This window comes from Cololabis saira, chromosome 20, assembly GCF_033807715.1.
Source record: "Cololabis saira isolate AMF1-May2022 chromosome 20, fColSai1.1, whole genome shotgun sequence".
Lineage (NCBI taxonomy): Eukaryota > Metazoa > Chordata > Actinopteri > Beloniformes > Belonidae > Cololabis > Cololabis saira.
The window spans coordinates 16,934,464-16,957,404 of NC_084606.1; the positions used below are offsets into that span (position 1 = coordinate 16,934,464).

At 41.1% G+C, this 22,941-nt stretch overlaps 1 protein-coding gene across 1 annotated transcript; it reads right to left on the reverse strand.

Annotated features, from left to right (window-relative positions):
• Positions 1–1,160: 1,160 nt before the first annotated feature.
• khnyn (KH and NYN domain containing) lies at positions 1,161–19,040 on the reverse strand. Its single transcript, XM_061710029.1, has 9 exons — positions 18,557–19,040; positions 15,891–16,158; positions 12,030–12,164; positions 7,241–9,045; positions 4,544–4,674; positions 3,947–4,043; positions 3,634–3,741; positions 3,438–3,539; positions 1,161–3,344 (listed from the first exon to the last, which is right to left on the reverse strand). Exons 2-9 carry the CDS (start codon positions 16,119–16,121, stop codon positions 2,957–2,959), a joined length of 2,997 nt encoding a protein of 998 aa, XP_061566013.1. The 5' UTR covers positions 16,122–16,158; positions 18,557–19,040; the 3' UTR covers positions 1,161–2,956.
• Between the last annotated feature and the right edge of the window lie 3,901 nt (positions 19,041–22,941).

The following is a 22,941-nucleotide window of genomic DNA, read 5'->3' on the forward strand; positions in this document are numbered from 1 at the left end:
GATAGCTTTTCTCCTCGCCATGACATCGGCGAGTCGATGAGTTACATGCCCTGTCAGTCAGCTCAGGGGCTACGTTGTGGCCGAACGTGGCGTTCCTGCCCTAGGTCCTGCAGAGAGTGGGCCAAGCCTTTTGTGCCCCGTACGGGCCCTTGCTGCTTATGCTACCGCGCCTGTGCGACGGTCGGAGCAGCTTGTTCTCTGCCATGGTGGCCCCAACAGGGGGCGTGCTGTTTCTGGACAGCGCCGTCCCACTGGGTGGTGGACACCGTCGAGCGCACCCACAGGGCCAGTGGCCGCCCCTTACCAGTGGGGGTGAGGTGCCACTCGACCAGAAGCGTCGCAGCTTCTTGGCTGCCTTGCAGGGGGTGCCTCTGGAGGACATCTGCACCGCGACTTCATGGACGTCGCCAGACACGTTCTCCAGGTTTTACCGGATCAATGTCGCCACTCCCAACCATTGGGCGTGGTTCTACTCCCGGGTCCTTCTGCCCCTGGTCAGTGAGGTATGTGACCGGGATCCTACGTGACATTGTTGGTATTGGTCATCCAGTGCTTACAGCACCGCCTGGCGGTCAGTAGGGACGAAATAGAACGAAAGTTACGCCTGTAACTACGGTTCTATGAGTCCCGGATGACCGCCAGGCCTGCCGGTCACTCCGAATCCTCGTGCTCTCGCGAGAAGATTCTAGGAGCCGATCCCATGCTGACGCCGGAAGATATACCCTTCCGGGGGTCATGCAGGGGTCACGGGTGACGTGACATTGTTGGTATTGTACTCGACATGCGCATGCGCGAGGGAAGATATCCAGTGCTTACAGCACCGCCTGGCGGTCATCCGGGACTCATAGAACCGTAGTTACAGGCGTAACTTTCGTTTCTCTTCATCGTCTTCACCTAAAGAGAAAACAGCTGAACAATCTTAACAGTCTAGTCATAAAAAGCAGGAGGTGATCCTGCATGAGAGTAACCACCAGTGTAGCATCTTATAAAAAAAATCCCTTCTAACCTTGAAACAATTTCATAAAATCCTAACACTGCCTTAGTTTATTTCATTGTTCTGCATAGGCTGTGTTGAATTAAATGTCCTAATAATAAGACAATAAAAAATCTACCACAACATAATTAAATAAATGAGGATGAAGGAAATAAGTGGAGGACTGTTTTATCCTTTGAGACATATTTTAATAAGGCCTGGAATGTACAGATATAAACAGTACAAATATGATTATTTCACAATTGGAGACAGTAAAAATAAATCAGATCTGATTTTCAACTGGAGACTCAAAAATGTTGTGTTATCATCATCCAGTCACACCACGAACATTTTAAAACCAACATCAACACACACTAGCCCTTGTTACATTAGTATGAAAATATATTCTCAGTATTTCAAGTCTACACAACAATTACCCAAGAACCTTTGCTCAGGACATCCATCAGATTGCCAGTTCATCATTTTTTTTATTTTTTTGTCCGGTTAATAAAATCCTGTTAAGATTTCAATATTATAGAAAAGGCAGCTGTTAAATGTAAAAAAAAAAAAAAAAGCATTTTTATATTACTGTGGTTATCATGTTATCAACTCCAAAATTTGAAACCACGCATGCTAAAAAACACAAAGAATGTCTATTGTTTGTACAACAGTTTTTCAAGAGTTTAAACTATTCCTAGAGGAAGGATGAACATAAATAACATTAAATAATAGCCCAGGAATCATAAGATGCTCATTAAAAATCTTTTGATAGTAACACATTTAACGTCTTTACTCGGCTTAATTCGTTAGCGTGCTAGCATTTAGCGCTAAGGCTATGCCGTCTCGAATTACCTCAGTTTTGCTGCTATGCTGGCATGTATTGAAGTGTTTGTCTACATGAAAGTTTGATGCACAAAGAGGAAAACAAGGGATTGCACTTCCTCCTCAGTGGTTCATGATTGTGGTGTACTGATGACATGCTACCAGAGTGGCTAAAACCATGAACTCCCTGAACAACGGATTCAGCAGACGCTGTTTTAATCTCCTCTGGGCCATTCATGTTTTCCAGACTGATTTAGTTTGTTTTTTTATTCCTCTTTCACTTGAACAATAAGCTGTTTTGTATGCTATGCAAGTAACCAACACTATTAACAGGCTGCATACAAATTTATAAGCACACCTATGTGTTTGTTACACCGCAGCATCATCTTTCACAAACAAAAATGCTGCGTAAACCTGTTAAATTGATACAAAACAGGCTGTCTTGTAATGGAGAATATTTGAATCACTGTGGCGTTCACACTATGTGATTAATGGACAAGGGGGCACAATCTGTGGAAATCAGGCAAAACAGTAGTTGACCGAAAATGGTCAGGGAGAGGAAACAAGTGGTGAAAACTACGCAGTGATTCATTCAGGGCAAAGATAAAAAAAAAAACCAAGTCAAAGAAAATTGGCAAAGGTATCAATTAAAACACCTGTCTGTGCTACATAGAGAACTGAAGGTGATGTAAAAATGACAACACTTTCATAATGAATAGGCCTAAGAGTGTGCGTGCTTGGATTGTGACAAATGGTGTTCAAATTTGTGTCATATGAAAGTAGTCTTACCCATACTGTAGATTAAATGAAGAAGTATAAATTAACAAAGTGAGATAACCAGGGTGTGAGCAAAGGTAATAAAATGATATATCAGGGCTTATAATGGCTTTGTTGCAGCTTTCAGAGCAAAAAAAACTATATAATATAACAATAATAAGTTCTTTTGACGTTTCCCTTCTTAGTTTTAGATTATTTCCATTGGTTCCATGTTTGACAAGGTTATTTATTTATTTTTTTTAATATAGGATCTATGCAGATCCAGGATGCTTCATTGAAGGTCCTTTGGCTGGAAATATGTGCCAATCAGTTAAAAAGGAGACACTCACCAGGAGAAGTCTCAATTTACTTAAAGGGAACTGTTAAATAAAAAGGTTTCTAGTCCTATTGCCGCTCCAAAATTAGACCAGACAGCGCGTTGATGTCCTTCTCCCCTGGATGGCACTGCAGAACCAGCGTCACCATGTTGTCCTGGTCCGGGAAGACTTGAGAAAGCTGCTCTCTCAGGGCAGTCGTTTCCTCTGGAGTCCTGTCATTCTGCGGGAATCCTCCCGCAATCAGTCCGGGACCCGCGGGCCCATGCTGGTTTCCCACGGCAAACCTTTTCCCGTACGGCCTCCCCTTAGCCCTGCTCCCCTCACCCGGCGCATCCAGAGCGCCTCTAAGTGTTCGGTCTCGGTAGTTCAAGACTTCGGTTTGGGAGCGAGGAGGTTTGGAGGAAGGAAAAGCAGTCGCTACGCCGGCAAAAGAGTGATTTCCTGGATCGGGAGTCCTGAGGGGTGGCAAGAAAATCATAAAGCATCAAAATCAGACTTTTAACATTAATTTAAGATAAGCGATATCCCACATGTGGTCGGTTTGTTACCTGTGCTCCGAGCGGAGGAAGTCATTTAGGTGAGGTCCACTTCTTCCTAGAGGGTCATCGGGGACCATAAAGAGGTCGCCCACAAATGTGTACTGTAGAAGTCTGAAGAAGTAACGAGAGATCACACCAGAGGGTCAACGGCCACTACTGCTTCCTGATTCAACATAGTAAACAGTACAGGTGCATTGATTTCTACCTCTTTTTGATTATGTCCCTCCACGCAGGGGACACGTCCAAGAGGTCCCTAAGGTTGTTGTTGGTCACGATTATGCCGTCTGTCTTTTGTGCAACCTGCAGTATTAGTCTGTGGAAACAAGGGGAACGAGGGTTTAATTTGAGTTCTGTTTTTGAGCATAAAAAAAGAAACAAAAAAAGGAGAGGAGATGCATGTCAGATGATAACTTTCACCGCCCAGATTCTGCTAGGAAGTTCCTAAAATAAGTAATTTTCTGTTCACTGACCCACCTGACTAATAATGCAAGACGTTCTTTCAGCAACTGTACACCTACCTGTCGTCGTGAGAGCAGATCTTCTTGCCTTGGAACTCCCTGGAGGGGGTGTAGGAGAGCAGGCCCAGCTTCTGCAGCTCCGTCAGATAGTGCTGCTCTGAAAAACAAAGAACAACTGAGTTCGGTCTGCACAGACAGGAAACACCTACACTTTGTTAAACACACACCACATTGCTGCGCTCAGACTCAAATTGTTTCCCCCTTTAACTTGACTAAGAATACAACACAAGCAAGCCACACGTCGGAGGTCAGTCCCCCTCGGACTGGACACAGAAGTAAATACACATCTGTGGGAAGCACAGAGGGTTTTATGGCTTTAAAGCTTCAAAGGATTACTGTAGCAGCAAAGACTGCAAAGGAAACGCTGAAGGAGAGCGTTACTCAACTGTGAGATACAGCTGGAGAGATTTCAGCTGTAATCCTGATATCTGCACTCATGAAAACAGCAGTAGTAGCTGTTGTTGTGAGTTATTCTGAATCAGTTAGCAGGTGAAAGGACTACGCTGCTGGAAGCTTTCTAGTTTGCACTTGACGTGCATTTACAGTAGTATTGACCAGTATTAAAATCCAGTATGTAAAGCATCATTTAAATGTCACCTTTGATCTTGGGGTCACTCTTCTGTCGCCACTGCGGCAGCATAGCGCTGATGTGACGATGGCCGCGGTCCCAAAAGTGCTGAACGGCCAGAGCGATGCCTCGACAGGAGAAGAAATGGCCCAGACCATGACTGTGGAGGACATGAACGACACGTGAAAAAATGCTCTGACCAAATCAAGTGTTGAGCAAAGTCACAGTTGGATGACTTTTTGAAACTAAAGACGTCTTCAGCTTCCTCTCACTTCTACCACACTTGGATCTTATCTCGAGTCTTGTGTAATTCTCCTGTTTCTGAAGTTCTGATTTGTTAACTTGTGGTCGAGAGGTGTAGAAGCTGCTGGTGTCTTTCTGTCGCTCCACCGTTGAGAGTTTCCTCTCATACTGCATCACAGTGTGTGCCACAAGTCAGAGCTGCGGTTTCCTGGTTCCTGAACTCATCGCGGTCCAAGCACACTGATTACAGATTGACTTCACCTGGACACCTGGAGTTTTTTAAACTAGAGCTTTTTGTCAGTTCTCATCCTGTCGTATCCAGCCCAGTTTCAGAGTTCTTGCCCCTGCCTCGCCTGACTTGGACCTCGCCGTCGACCTCCCTATGGATTATCCCGCTATTCTGTCCTCCGTGGGTCCTGTCTGCAGACCCGTTACAGTGTGGTTCTCCCACTGCACCGAGGGAGACGGGCAGAGGCTAGGGATGGTGGTGAAGGCAGCACAGAAGGTCGTCGGTTAGCGCCTTCCATCTTTGAAGGACACTTAGGCCCCGTTTACATGTACTGTAGCAAAAATGGTGGTGTTTTCATGCGATTTGGCCGTTCGTTTATACGAAAACGAAGCTCAAAGTCACCAAAAACGATCATTTGTGAAAACTCCGGCCAAAGTGGAGATTTGCAAAAACTCCGTCTTCACGTTTGCTTTTAAACAGAGGGAAACGGACAGCGTATTTATGCAGGTTCGTGTAAATGAAGAGATTTTGAAAACTATCTGATGTAAATGATGGAATTTTTCTAAATGTAGAGGGGGAAATATCAGTTTTTGTAAATACCCGGCTATGTGTAAACGTGGCCTTATTCAGTACGCTGCCTCAGCATGGAGGGCTAGTCTACTGCACGTTATAGATGTCTCCGTGCTTCAGCACATGCTGATAGACATGGCTGTCATTAACAGACCATGATGACCCTTAATTAAATTCAGGTGTTGAAATGTCTAAAACTTGCAGGACACCGGTTCTCGAGCACCGACTACAGTATGTGCACCCCAGGCAATAACTAATTTACCTTGCGCTTTTACTGCCTTTTAATGCCGCTTTGTTCCTTCCTGTGCTACAGTAACGTCTGCTGCAAGAGTTATAGTCCGTCATCAGTCGTTTCTCTTCCCCCGTTCTTTCCCCTCTCTTTTATTTTTTTAACAGGCCTGTGCTTAAAGATATGAGCAAATTTCTACACTCTAATGCACCTTTGCTGAATAACCGGTTCCTTATGTTTCCTAACACACACTTCCTAATTTACACAACATTTGAATAATACATCAGGCAATGTAAGTGAGACTGTAATTCCAGTCCTCGATGAGTGCTCTCCTGAATGTTTCAGATGTTTCTCTGCTTCAACACACCTTTAACACGATTTAACTGGCCGTGTCATTAACAGACTCGTGTGGACCTTGATGAGTAGCCGATGATGGTCCATTCATTCCAATCAGATATGCTGAAGCTAGACTTGTAGTTCTTGAGACCGGTCTTGATCTCAAGACCACAAAAAAGTGGTCTTGGTCTCGTCTCGGTCTCGATCTTGGGTCTCTCGGTCTTGCCATTGCACACACCAAGTTCTTCCCCTAGTTAATGTACAGTTTTGTAAACTATTTGTATTTTGCATTTGATTTAATGTTTTGGTGCATCTGCATGTGTGTCTGTATGTAATTACAGTATTGTGTTTATAATGGCCTTGTTTGAATAAATATATGGCATCATAGGCCTTTGAATAATATTTGCATATTGTTATGATTGATTAAGGTCTATGCTATTTCAGTGATGCTGATATTCAGTGTAATCTGGCTACTATAATGGTAAATAATGAAAATTCAAGTGGATAATTGTATATCTTTAATATTTAAAATTCACGTTTCATCTACAAATTAAGTACAATTTAAATCAGTAACATTTACTACTTATTACTTGGAGGGGGGTGTTGGAGGCTGGTTATTCTGTTAGATGACTTTGGGACTACCGTAGTTAGTAGTTGTGTCAATCCTTAAAAGCACTGGAGTCAATCCTCCAATAGTGTAGAAATAGCGGTAGTGCAGTCGCCACACATATCTGATTTCAGCTGATTGATGAAAACATTTATAGTGAGTTCAACATCAGACATCCACTTATCTGTGTTATTGTACTGCAGTTGAATACAACCTCATATGGAAACTAGCTGAACCAGTATGGTGCTGATGTTCTACAACTCCTGCAAGATGATGAAATAACTAGGTTTCTTTTTGGTCTCGGTTTTGAGCTGAACTAGTCTTGGTCTTGTCTTGGTCTTGGTACTCTCTGGTCTCTCGGTTTAGGCGGTCTTGACTACAAGTCTAGCCGAAGCAGGGAAACATCTTAAACGTGCCGGGACACATGGGGGACACATGCAAAACATTCTTCTTGTAATACTGAAAATAAACTGTTAGACACAGAAGTTCTCACGTTTGGCTGTGTTTCCTACCTCATAGCGACGTTGCTGCCGTCGATGATGATCACCCTCAGTTTTGGGTCTCCAGGTTTGTCCGGGAGCTTCAGCTCAAAGGGGGTCTGCAGACCCTCCATGAAGCGCTGCTCCCCCGTCACCACCACCGAAGACGTGAAGGGCCGACCCTCCCTCGCTCTGGTCGAAGGCGCGTCTTCGACGGCTGCTTTCGAAGCTTTAAAAAACTGCTTCAAGGAGTTTGAATAATGAGCTTTCGTGTTTGAAGTGTCATTGTGAGTTTGATGATTTTGTTTTGAGCTTGGCCGGTAGGGGGTCCTGCCGTGCTGCGCGTCAGACTGGAAACCGTTGTGAGGGGGATCTAAGGAGGGGGGATAGGTAGCCATGGGTGGCCCTTTGACCTCAGGCAGGATGGCTTGTGGCATCAGAGGCTCGTTGTACCTTGGCTGTGAGGTGTATTCACTTACAGGAGGCTGTCTGGGATTATTATTCCAGGTGAGCAAATATGGTTCTGCTACAGGTGGGGAAGAGTTTGGGACCTTCACCTGCGCTTTCATATCAGGTTCTCTGTCTTTTTCAGTGAAGAAAAGCTCCACTTCTCTTCCATTGGCCTGAGATGGGTCAACATTGGGTTCATTGTTGTTCAACACCGCATCATCAGTCTCCCTCGGTCCCTCCATGAAGCCCGCCACATCCCTGCATCCCTCTCTCTGCAGCTCCAGCAGCAGCTGACGAGTGGAGCCCTCGGGCAGCATGCTGTACACCTTGGCTACGTTCTGCTCGGTGTACCCACAACTGGCTGCTGCCTTTTTCAACACCCCCAGGACAAAATCCTCTTGATCTGCCTCCTTTACCTCCACATTACCTTCATCTTGGAAGGGTTTGGTACTCCCCACCTTGCCCCCCTCTTCTTCTTGTACTTCTCCATTACTTCTTAGGGCCAGATCTCCTCCGGCAGCGATTCCCTCGTACTCCTTGTGTTCTGTCTCGCAGGGTCGGTTGTCGTCCCGATTCAAAGGGGTAACCTCTTGATTTTTTGGGTCTGGAGCACCATGACTTCGCTGCTGCCGGTCGCTGCAATCCTGCTCCTGCTGGACCAAGTCCAGTATCTGTGAAGCCTCTTTAGGTCCTGTTCTTGCCAGGACTCGCTTCACAACGTCCTCCGTGTAGCCCATGGCTGTGAAAAACTTCAACAGAAGCCAGAACTCCTTGTTTCCCATTGACAAGTGCTGCTCTTGGTCTTCATCCTGCCGTTGCCCCTCTTTCACCGAGAGGTCTAACGTTCCCTGCTGATCTAACTGCGCCCCTTCGTCCATCTTTTCCTCAGCGCCCTCCGCCCTCCCTCTGGTGCTTGCAGAAAATGCCTGAAAGAGCAAGTCAGTGGATGGAGAGTCTTTCCGCATTTGATCAGCCATTCCTTCAGGCCATCGATCCGTAGTGCTTGAGGCAGCGCCGAGTGTTTGCCGTGTTGCACCTGGTTTGTCCCATCCGTCCTCAGAATCATGTGGTTTTCCACCTGTATTCCCATGCGCCAGTGCTTGGCTCGGGCTTGATCCAAGATCTGCTTCTTTCACCAGATCCAGCAGGATTTCTTTCACTAACCCGGGCAGCACAAGAAGATCCAGAATGTGTCTGTCCTCCCATTTCTCCACCAGAGTTTTGAAGGCCCGGCGTGAGTCCAGGGACTCGCCCAAGCCCCTGTCTGGTGTCTCTGAGCGGCGGGACTGCGTCCCTTCATACCTCGCCACAAGGTCACCGATAAGCGAGTAGGCTCGCACCACCGGCTCGGTGAGACCTGATATGAGCAGGAATCCAGGTGACCCCACCTGTTAAATACAACAGAACTACGTTGATCTCGGTCCGCCTCATGACGACAAACACAACAACATGAACAGTCTTAAAAAAACTTGTGTTTTTGGAAATGAAATTATGATTAAAGAAGGTTAAAACAGATTAATGAGACTGAAGGATCAACAATACTCACCAGATGTTTCTTATTTTAAATGGAAATAATTGTAAAGCCATGGAAACTAAGAAACTAGTCAAGAGGATGTGATTACTTTAATTTACTTGAATGAATGACTATGTGGTTCTGTCCCATTTATTTATTTAGTAAGAGCTTTCCATTTTGGCACTTTTTTATAAATATATATATAAATATATATATATATATATATATATATATATATATATATATATATATATATATATATATATATATATATATATATATGTATATATATATATAAAATGTGTGTGTTACAAAAAGCTGTACATTTTTCCTGAGTTGCATATTTGTATTTTAAAAGATTAATGTTATTAATAGACTAAAAACTCCCCATGGCAACATATCGGTCTGACACATAACTATTAATATTGACTAATAATGGGCTTTTTTTACAACAATATAAGTACTAGATATCGCATGATTGGCCAATCTCATTGTTACCCCAATAAAATCAAGAGTGGCACAATAAGCATGACTTCGCTGTTGGTGGCTTAATTTAATAAAGGAAGTGATACGAGGTTTCTGTTCTTTTTTCATTTTTTTCCACATGAAGAAGCATTTCTAAATTTCATCTTTCATTTCTATGTTGTGGCAGCGACAGTAAGGGATACAAATCCATTTTTATGGTGTTAGTTGCAGCAGTTAATAGACTCTTAGTCATTTATTTGATGAAATGTAAACAAATTGGTTTTGTTCTGGATAGCAGCTGAACTCCACCAGCTTCAAAATCACTCTTCAGAAACCAAGGAGTCACGTCACTCAACGTTCATTGTTTTGTACAGTCTATTGGCACTTTTCCACTAGCACCTACTCAGCTCTACTCATCTCAGCTCGGCTCGAATTGGCCAAGTTTCTTTTCCACAACAATTCAGCACCCAGATGAGAAGTGGGCGGGTTGGAGCGAAGCTGCTGTGACGTATTTGATTGTGTGATCTAAACGAATAAGACAACAACACTAAAGATGTAGAACCTGGAGGAGATGATAAATATGTGACTTGTGTTCGATATCAAGTTAAAAAATGAGAGTGAAGGAAGCTTCTAGCGGCAATGCTTTTAAAAAAAAAATGTTTGTCTCGGCGCTACTGAAAAGTCAGCTGGTAGCCGAGCACCCTCTTTAATTTTCTCCTCTATGGGCTCAAATTAAAGCCATAAATATTTTGTATCTGTAAATAAACTTTGTACTTGTAGAAATAAATAAGAAAAAAAGAGAAACATATTTTCTCATCAACAAAGCATATTTTACATTTTTATACATCACATTACATTTTATTGTTATTGTTATTTTATTGTCTTAAAAATGGTTCAAATATGTTATTTTGTTTGTTGTTGTTTGTATTTTTTTTAATTTGTTTTGTTGATAAAAAAATATGTCTCTATTTTTGTGAGGGGGGATATATATTGTTTTTCGGCACTACCTTGTTCTCTATAGCTGATATAACATGAATTACTCCTATGTGGGATCAATAAAGTTCTTATTTTTGCCGTCTGAGAAAATTAAATATATTATATTTGGTGCCTAACTGTTTCCCAAGTATATTAGTGCGTGTGTGAATGAATAAATGAGACATAAAACGTAAATTTCTTTGTAGAAAGGCGCTTTATGAAAATAAGTCCATTTACTTGTATTAGTTTACAGCGCAGTCTTGCCACATCCAATATGGCGGCGACGTCAGTAGGCGATGCAATGTGCTGATTGGCTCTCCAGAAACTCTTTGAAACCGGTGCCAAAGATCGCTGATTGGCTCTTATTATTGGCACGTCAAAACAGTGCCATAATTCGCCATAATTCGTAGTTGTAAAAAAAGTTTGTAGCTTTTGTAAAAAAAGTTTGTAGCTTTGTATATCCAATGTTGCACACAGACAAATTAATTCCACAGCTACAAAAATGTTTTACACATGCACAAAATATTTCTACAAGTACAAATATTTTTTGCCCATGCACAAAATATTTATACAAGTACAAATATTTTTTGCAAGTACAAATATTTTTTGCACACGCACAAAATATTTCTACAAGTACAAAGTTTATTTACAGATAAAAAATATTTATGGCTTTAATTTGAGCCCATACTCCTCAGCCACCAGGTTTATGAACATCTGCACCTCAGAGTTGGATCATGAAACAGACTTTTGTGCTGCCATTGCTTGTTGAATAAAATGAACAAGAAGCCGCCGTCAGAGTCGCTCTTTGGCTGATGTCACCTCCTGACTCAGATGTCTGACTCCAACCCCCCGACTCGGTGGTGTAGTGTGATGACGTCAGATACAGCCCGACTCAGCCGCTTAGAACCTCGGCAGAGTAGTTACAGAAAAGTATCTACTCGGCACGTTAGACTCCTAGTGGAAAAGCGCCAAACTGAGGCTAGGAGAGGCGAGTTGGGCTGAGTAGGTACTAGTGGAAAAGCGCCAGATATGATGTCTCCATAGAGAGGTGTTTCAGGCATATCAAAAAAGGGGGAGACCAAGGGGCCTCCCTCCAAGGACACAATGATAAGATTGCATCCCTCACCTGACTTGGAAATACCTCGGTATTCCCCGGAGGGGGAACTAGAGGGGATTTCCAGGGAGAGGAAGCTGACGCATTGATGAATGGATAGTCATTAACTTGATTTATTATTATCTTGTATTTAAATCAAACTGAGAATTGGACTCATGCTTGACGATTCATGAAGACATGACCTTTGCTTCTAATAAACTGAGCCTTGCTTTGTCATTTCTGATATTTTTTTTACAATATTGTAAGTTGATAAAGTGAAAAACTTTGAAGGGCAGATTAATCAAAGATTGAAATGCAGGACTTACCACTATTTGCGCAGAGGTGTTTCTTATCAGGCTGTCCATGAACAGGCCTTTGGCTCCACAGAAGACACAGTGAAGGACCCCAGGATACGAGACCTCCTGCTGCTCCTCCTGATTCACCACTCCTTTCACAAATAACTAAAAGAGGAAAATATTCAAGCTAATTGTTGGGTGGAAAAAAGGGTAGCATACAGGACTAAACAATGACAACCCATCATGGCACCATATATGGAAATACATTGCTTTTAAGTATTTATCGTAACTAAAGATCTACAGACTCATTTGTTTCACAGATTTTAGATGCGTCACGTCAGTGCAGTAAAGTAATAAAGAAGACTCAGAAAAATAAAATATATTTGTATTGAAATGTTCACTGCAGTCAGTGTCAGTTTACATAAAGTCGAGGCTTATGTGGTGAATTCCTGGTGAATTGTGGTGCAATGAGTAAGAGGTGTATAAAGGCAGATTGTCAGCCAGTGCAATCTGCATGATTTACCACCATTTTCACACTGTTGAGTTTGCAAACGTTGCATGAAACAGTGGGAGCTGCCTCGAGTGAAACCTATATTTTGCTCTGGGTTTGGTAAGTTCCCCAAAGAGACACATTGTCCGAATGTAAATGTTTAAGATGGGTTTTTTGGGGCGGAAATGCAAAGACAGAATTGGATGATATTAAAAAGCCTTAAATAGAACTTGAGTTAAGATTTTGAGAGTCGCTTTAATTGACTGAAATACATTGTGAAAAACACACAGTATTTTGATTGCTTCTCAGCTACATTGCTAAAAAAGAAAAAAAGCTATTTTAAAAGTGGTAAGAAGAAATGGCGGGGAAAGCATACTCAGACTGTCTGCAGAGTCTGAAAAGCAAATAGAAAGACGTCCTTACAAACCGGCAGCTTTAGGAAGAATGCTGAAAATCGGCAAAAGAGAAAAAGGGAAAGCACAGAGAACAGAGGCAAGAAGTAACAAGATCCAGGAGAAAACACTTTAGCAGTTTACAAAATCAAAAAAAAAAACCCACCACCAACAACACAAAGACAAAAAAACAAAAACAATAATGTCACATGAGGAAAGTCTCTGAATATATAACAGAGAAGAAACAAGAGAAAACTTGAGTGTGAACTACAATTTCAAAGGTAACACTGTTTGAATGAAGTGGTCTGAAACTTTAAGGAGGAGGTATTATTGTGCTTTAAGGGGTTTCCCCTTTTCATCTGTTTTTGTTTTTTCTGTTACTCATTTGCATCTACAAAATGTCTAGAAGTGGGTTTTTTCAATTTCCCGAACTACTATTTAATTACTTCCATCCCTTATTGGTAGATATCATTTGTTGATTTTGTTTACTTTTATGTTTTTATCCTATTTGTTACTACCTCAAACTTTATTTATTTCATTTAACTGCCAGTCACAATAAAACAAAAAAAACTTCTAAAGCAAAACATACGAAATTCAAGTCTTTCTCTGATAAACTGACTTGTGTCTCATCAAAACTGTTAGAGAGGACCCACAGATGGTTGGTATGTAGCGTCTTCTTGTCTTAGTGTTTGCAGTATTTGATCCCTGTTTTACTGCTTTGTTGTTGCACAGGAACACACTTTGCTCAGCTCAGGTAATCTTAACCTCTGTAACCAAACACACACGTCATACCACACTCCCATCAATATTCATAACATAACCAACAGGTTTTGGTTTGACACTCAACTCACACTAGTTGATCAACATTTAAAAGTTTGATGAGTCATTTTCTGGGAAGAACGCCATTTCTTTACAGCCATCTATGTGCATGCGCCGCAGCCTCGAAATTTTCACCAAAATTTCCGGAGCTATGAGCCAAAAATGCAAATGTCTTAAGACATTATGTCGCAATGCATTGTGGGTAGTAGTGATGTCAGCAGGCCGGAATGACAAGTGGGACAAGTGAGATAAATAAATACGACTTCCATTCTTTCATAATTTAAACCAAATGGGTTACGAAAACACCAGACATTTGTGAAGTTTCATGTTTTGGCCTGTTATCGATGGTGATGGAAAGCCAGTGTGACGTCTGCTCCGGGATCAACGGTGTGTCAGCTTTCTGGGCCGACCTTCAACTCGGGCAACATCAATCACCCTCTTAACAGAGATCTAGTATTCTGTCTTGAGACTTTTGGTTTCTATATTATTCTTACTCATACTACAGGATGGATTCTGGATTTCATTTGTGCTCATGGTCTCACTCTTTCTAACTTTGTTGTTGACAAAATCATTTGCTCCTTGTTCAACATCAAACTCACTCTCCCCATAACAAAGCTTCCATGAGTGATTTATTTTCGTTAAATTAAGGACATCAAACCTTGAGGTATTGCCAGTCCCCTGAAAATACTCCATTCATCCATCCCGATGATCTGGGTTGGTCTTAACAATAGTCTTAATTCTCTTAGTTGGTTTACTCCTGAACTACAGGTATTTGAAAGCCAACAGCTTTTATGTTGTCATGTTGTTCTTAAAAATAAGCTCAGAAATCACGTATTACATTATGCCAATTATTACACTAGCATAACCTGCTCAAATGAAGGCAATTGAAAGACTTTGTTTTGACTCCTCAACAATATTCACAAACCCTGAACTACACCATCTCTCAACTACCGTTCTCAAAAGACTAATCTCCATTGGTATCCCTGACTCCCCCCTAGACTGGTTTAAATCTTATCTCTCAGTTTGTCCAATTTTAAGTTCCCAGCTGTCCCCTGTCATCCCTGGTGTGCCCCTGGGTTCTGTTCTGGGTTCCCTTCTCGTCATGATTTACCTCCTCCTTCTTGCCAATATATCCCACAAATATTACAAAATTTGCACCACTATGCAGATGACACCAAGATCTATTTCTCAAGCCAACACAATTTCACCCTCCCACTTTCCTCCCTCACTGCTTCAAGGAATTGACATGCTGTTTTTTTTTTTTTTTTTTTTTTTTAAATTCTAATGATAAGAAAAAATGTCTTCTCTCCAAAAGACTATCACTCAATTCTCACATCCATCCATGTATCCATCATTGCAATTTTCTTCTCTCCAGTCTTATTCACAAATCCCTCCACAGGCTTCAACTGGTTCAGATTCTGCAGCTCGTATTATTACCAAACCCGTTAAACATTCCACCGATAACCTTCACCCTTCATACCGGTGTGACCTCCTCCACATTTATACCGCCTCTTGTTCCCTTAGTGCCGGGACACACCAACCCAACAGCCGACCGTCGGCAGAAAAGCAGTCGTACTGAAAGTCGCCTACCGCCTGCCCGAGTCTCCCAAAAAAATACACCCAAACACAGCAACCCGGCGTCGACTATAGCGTACGTTCTCTACGTCAGTGCCAAATGACGGATCACTCTAGTCTAGAGTTCTGAACAGAACCCGCTGTCATGAGTCAGTGTTTTCATTTCTGAAAGAAGAAAATACGATAATAATGGAAGTATACTGGCGTTCCCAACACAGACAAACACAATCCAAATCCAAACTGATGCCATGATAGAATGTAGTGTAGCGTCTGTGCCATCGCTGTTTATCTAGTATGTTAACTCTGATTCGCTAGTCAAGGGCTAGCACTCCACCAATAAGATTGGTCATAGAGGCTCATTCTACATGTCGAATCAGCCAAAATGAACGGACAACTGCACGGGACACACCAACCCGACTCGAGTCACTGATCTCGCCCGACGGTGCCTGACGGCCGATTATCGGTTTGGTGTGTCGTTGCCCTTAGATGTGTCTGTTTCTCAGCAGAGCTCAGAAACAGAGTACGATAAGGAATAACCCCAAACATTTTGCCACATGCCCATGTTAAAAGTACAGTCCCTGTAATTAGTTCCTCTAGTACGGAAAAGTGCCTTACTTTGGCAGCTTCCACATTGGCCTTCGGCCCTCGCAGTTTCAGCCATATTTGACCGTTGTTGCCATGAGGCATGTCGTCCGCCCCAATTCCAAAGTTCACCCTGAAAATCCGCTCCACGGTGCTGTGCAGGGAGGCCAGCGATACCCGCAGAATCTCAGCACATGCAAACTCGTCCTCTACATCATAATCTCCGCCCCCTCCTCCGGCTCCCTTGCTTCTTTCAATGTCCATCGTGTCTTCTTAAATTGGCGGTGCAGAGCTGAACATTCTGTGGAAAACAAAAATAAAATCTGTTACATTTTCAAAACTGCGATAAAAATATAAACTAAAGACTGGTTATATTCTTATCAATACACTCTATGAAATAAAAATGATTTCGCCTCATAAATGCCCAATTTGAGGTTACCGCAAGTTGTATATCATCCCTCCAAATGTGTCCAATTTTTATAATTATCCAAAAGAACAGACTGAACCGAATCCACACACTGGCAACATGTATTGGTTGAAGCTGGCTGAGCTGGCTTGATAAACCAGTGTGGCAACTTTGAACCTTAATTGTGCCAAACACAGCAGTCATCATGGCTCCTGGGAGTACTCCAAAACACGACCCATAAGTAATTATTTTGAGCTGCTTTGGATGAAATAAGTATTAAATGGGTGTAATGATGTGCATATAGATGGCAAACAACTAATGTGTTACATTTTGTACAAAAATCATACATAAAATTGTGATTTTATGACAATACCAAAAGAGCAACATGTGCTTATTCTACAGAGAAAGAAAAAAGAAAAAAAACATAAATGTATTGTGGGAAAATGTGTTTTGAACAATAAACTGATTATAAAAACTGTCGCTGATTATGTTTTTGTGTATCAATCAACACATTTTTCCAGCTCTGCCAAGTGCCAAGTGATATATCTGAAAAATTGTAACTTTCTCTACTAAGCAACTATCAGTGATAGAGGAACTAAATAAATAGTGAGTCCAAAATATTACAATAAATTTTGATGGAAACCAGTTCTAGTAGCAGTTATTTATAGAGCTGGAAACAAACCAACCCAAGACTGATACTGACATAATTCACTAATCAAAAACAGCAAAATGTGGAGCATATGATGTAAAAACTAGCTTATCAAGTTCAGGCTGCATATAGCTCATACAACACATGCCAACGCCCAAGTTTGGACCGATTCATAAACTCTAGGACGTCTCTGGTCCACTTAGCACTTGCAAGTGTTGTGACATAGCCGTTAGTGCCAAAACTAGGCCAGATTTGGTCCAAATGTGTCTGTATCTAGACAGTATTTGATAATTATAGATTATATTTTCCAATAAAGATTACACCTGAAAACAACAAACTGGATGCCAGAATCAGTTACTGGGATCTGTATATTGGAATCAGATCTATTTCTGTAAATCTAGTTGTAACAGGTGTTGTGATCGAACCTGATCACCCCGGATCTGTTGATCGAGCTGGAAAAGTTAAAGAATGACAGAAGACTGGGACAGAATTTAATAGTCCTCTGCAGAAAGAGAAGTCAGCCTGATCCGCTGAGTTATGACCCCTCTGTGTGTGAGACTAGGTTTTATTGCTTTTTCATAGTGGGAGGAAGACACCTCTTATCTCGTGCCTGGAACAGAATGCTCCTTTCAGTGAGAAGTCAGAGTAAACTCACACTAAGCTTAACACAAACACACATTAGGTTGATCAGCCGATACAGTTTAGTTATGACTTATTTTATTCAACACAGGCTACATGTGACACTATTTTGGCTCTTATGCAAGACTGCATGTAGTTGGATGAGGTCACATCAGGGCATCTGAGGGGACTTTTTGTCTTCCTGGGTGGCACCTCTATGACTGTGACTGACTTTAAGACATTAAAGGAGTGGCAACCCTGAAAGGTATGGGATTACATGATCCCGTGTCTAACTGCATGGTATATCATAGCTACATTACAGATTAATTACACTTTAAACTATATTAATTAATCCAGAAACACTTAAAATAGATGTAACTTAAAGCACAATATTCCCCATTCAAATGAGAAAGATTTCTTATTTAAGTACGGTGCATAAATGGAAATATTTTAGATTAGATTAGATTAGATTCAACTTTATTGTCATTGCACAGAGTACACGGACTGAGACAACGAAATGCAGTTAGTATCTAACCAGAAGTGCAAAGAAGCAGAAAGTGAGGAATATACAGTGGAATAAAATAATGGGGTACAGTGTGTGCAAAGTGAGCAGCAGTTTTGTAAACTGTGACAAACTATGAAATGATATATAGCCTACAGTATGAAAGATATGTACAATACAGTAAAATAGTAAATTATGCTGAGACTATAAACATAAGAATATACAGTATAAAGAATAGAATATGTGCAGTCTAAATATATAAACAAGTACTTATAATGTTGCACAACTCCCTCACAGTAATAACTACTTGCAGAAATTGGGAAATAAGGCTTAATAAGTGCAGATACTGACACTCCGTTGAGGTGTGAGTGTTATTGTGAGACAGAGAGCCGAGCGCGTTTCTGTCAGGAGAAATAAAACCAGGAAGAGGAGGCTCCTCAAACCAAAACACAAAAGAACAACGTTTTACAGACTTTGGTGGTCTAAATGTAAATGTTTATACGGTTTCGGCGTGGCTTTCTTACGTGCGGCGGGTCGTCCGGGTCAATCAGAGTTTCGTTTCCATGCCAGCAGCCGCTCCTCGCTGCGCTTCTTCCGCAATCACCAAACAACAACAAGTGTGGGTCCAAAGTTCAGCTCGGGGGAAGGAGGGAAGAAATGAGGAAATAAAAGAGGAAAGAAAGGAGGAAAGGACGTCCCTGCTGGGGCTCGACGACAACTCCCGAGCCCAACATCGGCGGAGAAAATCCCGAAGACAAAACCGAAACTAGAGAGTCGGATCAGCAGGCGCGTCTGGCTGCGACGATAATGTTTTTATTACTATCATGCGCTCAGCATCTGCTGATGACGTTACAGTCCTCTAAACTCTCCGCTGTGGTAACAATATACCTCCAGTGTATGTATAAAAGGCGACGATATTGAAAGATATATACTTTTCTTAACAAATGTATCATTAAAAATGCGATTTGAAATGTTGTTTTGACTTTTTGTCAAGAGTCAAAGAGGAGACTGAGGGGATTTCCAGTGACGTCAGCAGCGAGGCTCTCACTCCCCCCCAGTCTCTCAGTGGCAGCATATGTCTCCATTCAATAATTCACTCTTTAAAAAAAAAAAAAAAACCCAACAACTTACACAAAAAAAAAAGGTTTCAAACTCATCGGAGGGGGACTGAAGGGAAGTCAGGGTCAAAGCAGGAAGAGAAACGTTTCCATCTACACAACTTCCTGGATCAGCTGATTCACTACTAGTCAAGTTAAAGGGGAACTAGTTTAAAAGCTTACTGTATCTCACAACTCTTCTTTTAAAAAGAGCAGAGGTGTCAAAAGTATTCCCATTCATTACTCAGGTAGAAGTATAGATACTAGAGTTTAAAAATACTCCTGTAGAAGTTGAAGTATCAACTCAAGTTTTTTACTCAAGTAAAAGTATAAAAGTACTGGTTTCAAAACTACTTAAAGTATAAAAGTAAAAGTAATGTAAGGGGGAAAAAAGCCATTAAGGACAAAAGCTATTGAAAATGAATGCATCTTAGTATAATGCAAATATATTAAAGAACCATATATGTATACTATTGAGCATTAACATGTGTTTCAGAGAGCAGAAGATATGATGACTAGTTGCCTATAAGTATTGTAATGGTGCAAAAAGTCAAACTTCAGAGGCATGTTATCATTTATCCTAACCTTTATTGGAATGAACATCCAAGTTTAGTTGCAGGAATCTGAGGGCGACGGATGTAAGAACAAAACTGGACAAGAACATCTGAAACAACCACAACCAAATTCACTCTATCTGGATGGAGCAATTTAACTGGATAGTTTTGTTTTAAAGGATGAAATGAAATAGAGTAACGAGGCTGTTTTTAAAATGTAAGGAGTAAAAAGTACAGATAATTGTGTGAAAATTTAAGGAGTAAAAGTAAAAAGTCGTCTGAAAAATAATTACTCCAGTGAGGTATAGATAACCAAACTTTCTACTTAAGTAAGGTAACGAAGTATTTGTACTTTGTTACTTGACACCTCTGAAAAAGAGATATGAACAAAGAATGACAATTATTTTAGTGATGCATTTATATGCATTTAATATGTTTTCCTCCCTCTTTTTATGATTTTTGTGTAGTTGTCAAGTAGTCTCCTCTTGCAGTATACCTTGTTTTGTTAGATTTGTGACTCAGTGGGTAGAAATGTCAACATTGTTTCTTTAAACTGTGAAGAATGATTTGGAATATTGTAAACCACATGTATTAATGTTCAGTGTTCATATTGTACTGCTGGGAATGGGTGCAGCTGCCATCAGGTTAGAAATAACCTACGGATCCTGGACAGGTCATCCGTCCAAAATGTACTGCTGCTATGCCTGAAAAAATACACTCTCTTCATGCTTCAGATCTTAAAATTCAGTATAAAGCACCTGAGATGAAGAGCAGCAAGCCATGCCTCACCATGTCCTTGTTCGTTTACCAGAAACGGATAGAATAAAATCGAAGAACCCTCCTCCCAATTGTCCTTTGAAGAACCAGCTTTAGCAGCAATAGCTTTGATCAATCAAGTTCCACAATTTGCATCTTGGATCTGGAAAACTTCAGACATTTTTTCACCAAGAAAGATGCAGATCTGCTCAAAAAGTCTGTTTTTGAGTATGTTCACCACTTTTGCTGCTGCAAAGGACTCGATTGAACCAAGGGAAGACGAATTTATGACCTGTGCCAGACTGTGCCAGATAAAAAGGAAGACATTGATGCTGTGGTCATATTCATTTCATATTCATTCCTTTCTATATCGGCCCTGCAATGGATAGGGTGGACCACTTCCCTAAAATGTGAGGTTCTTGGGGACTATCCCAGATGGTCAGTTTGAATTCCTCTTTTGTGGGATCTTGTGAGAGCAACAGAGAAGCCCCATGACACATGGTGAACAAGTTAATCGCGTCTATTTTTCTTCATAATGTTTTCCGTGTTGTACAACTTTAAAAAAGGCTTTGTCAGTTTTACAAAAAAACTCATTTAAAGGAGCATGAGGCAGAATTTATGAAAAAAAAATGCGTATACGTTTTAAGTTTTCTAGCAATAATGTCAGATGAAGCGTTCCAAACCAAAAAGAATGAGCTCTCTAGTGTATCTCTCCGTTGCCTTGAACAGGCTGTGTGCTGCAAAATGCGCTGCAATTCTGGGCCCGAAATTCCCATGCTGTCCTGCGGATGTGACGTCACATGACACTGCATGCGCGTTGTCGACGGCGCTCGGCTTGGATACAGGAAGAAGACGAAACATATTGATACTGGATAAGACAATTCTGTTTTTCTATAATTTACAGACATTGATCCCTGCGAGTGACGTTGAGACTTTGTGCTTGATTAAACAATGACCTTTTATTTAACTCTAACTTTGAATATTGGGTTAAAGAGCATCTAATCGGACGTGTACCGGCCAATGGGCTGCAGTTACCATGGTAACAGTAAACTTAATGGGAAACGTAACTGGAGCTTTCTTTGGAGTCCCAAATGTGCTGCTCATTCAGCCTTTGAGCATTATGAAAACTGAAAGCTTCTTGCTGCATGATTCAGCCTCACGTGTCATCATCTCATCATGCGCTGATCTGGACTTCTAGTTTTAAACCTCTTAGAGTGAAACTTGATTAATTCCTCTATGTTTATCAGCCAAATATATATATACTTACATATGTACACACACGCATGCAAGTCTTGCAGTTTGCTCAGATTCAACTTTGGAAATTATTATATTTATTATATTATATTTATTCTGATATGTTCATGTTTCCAGAGAAGAGTCTTTCTACTGTTAATCTTTTCCGGCATCCCACACAATTGGTCCTCTTCTTACCGTGCTGTCATGAACATCAACATTTAACAGGTTAATTTTGGCCTGGAAAGTTTGAGACGTACAGTAACTCCTGGGTGTTATGCACATTTTCCGAGCAATGCACGGCCTGATCGTGGGGTTTCCTCTAGTCTCCTCCTGGGCAGATGGGCAACTGTCTTGAATGTTTTCCACTAATGAAAAATCTTTCTCGCTGTGGAATTATAGATTTCCAGTTGTTTGGAAACAGTTTTATAACCCTTTCTAATCTTCTCTGAGATCTTTGCTGATGTCGCTCCTCCTTTGCACTATGTTAACACACAACTGACTCCTCCAGGACCGGTCCTGAGGAAAGTCCTTTGTTTTGTTTCATATATTTTTCTCATTTAGTTACATTATTTAATGATATTAAGAAACGTTAAAGTTTTATTCTTCTCTTTTGAAACAAGAAAAGCTTGTTTCTTTTGGGTGCGATGTCTGTTACTTGAATCACGGTTTTTCAAAGAAGCTCTTTTAACAGCCTGTCGTTTCTAAACCTCAGAGATCGTATCTTGTCATAAAGCTGGGGGAAGTCATCACCTGATTGGGGTGACTCTTTCTGCCATAATGATGAACCAGCTTGTGCAGAGATAACAAAGATAATTGCTTTTATGCAGGAGCTCCCCACCGCTGATGATCAGTTATTCAAACGCATTATTTACTATTACTCTTTTAATACACTAATTCTGTATTGTAGGAAAGTTTTTGTGCCATAAATAATAAGACAGTGTTATATGTCACATTTTAAATTATCTCACATTTATTAAACGGATCTTTGATCAGCTCATACATTACCTTGCTACTCTGTTTGTCACATTAGTGTATGTAACGGTCATTCTCAGGAAAATACTTTCTTAAAAACAACACACTATATTTAAAACATGACACATATCGACTCCATTGAATCAGACCGTGAGGAATAAAAGAAAAAGAAAGAAGAAAAAGACAAGACACAGCTTGTTTCCTCAGTAACCTAGAAGCAGAAGTAACAGAGAGAGTTATGGGATGGCTTAGCGCAGTTTCACTTCTTCTTTCAGTACTCGCTGCAGTGCCAGG

What these genes read in the sequence shown, in the direction of transcription:
- khnyn (XM_061710029.1), bottom strand. Translation starts at nt 16,121, where the DNA reads ATGGACATTGAAAGAAGCAAGGGAGCCGGAGGAGGGGGCGGAGATTAT. An exon ending in GGCAGCAACGTCGCTATGAG is followed by an intron (nt 4,675 to 7,240) that starts GTAGGAAACACA and finishes TGTCCTCCACAG; the next exon opens with TCATGGTCTGGGCCATTTCT. An exon ending in GAGTGACCCCAAGATCAAAG is followed by an intron (nt 4,044 to 4,543) that starts GTGACATTTAAA and finishes TTTGTTTTTCAG; the next exon opens with AGCAGCACTATCTGACGGAG.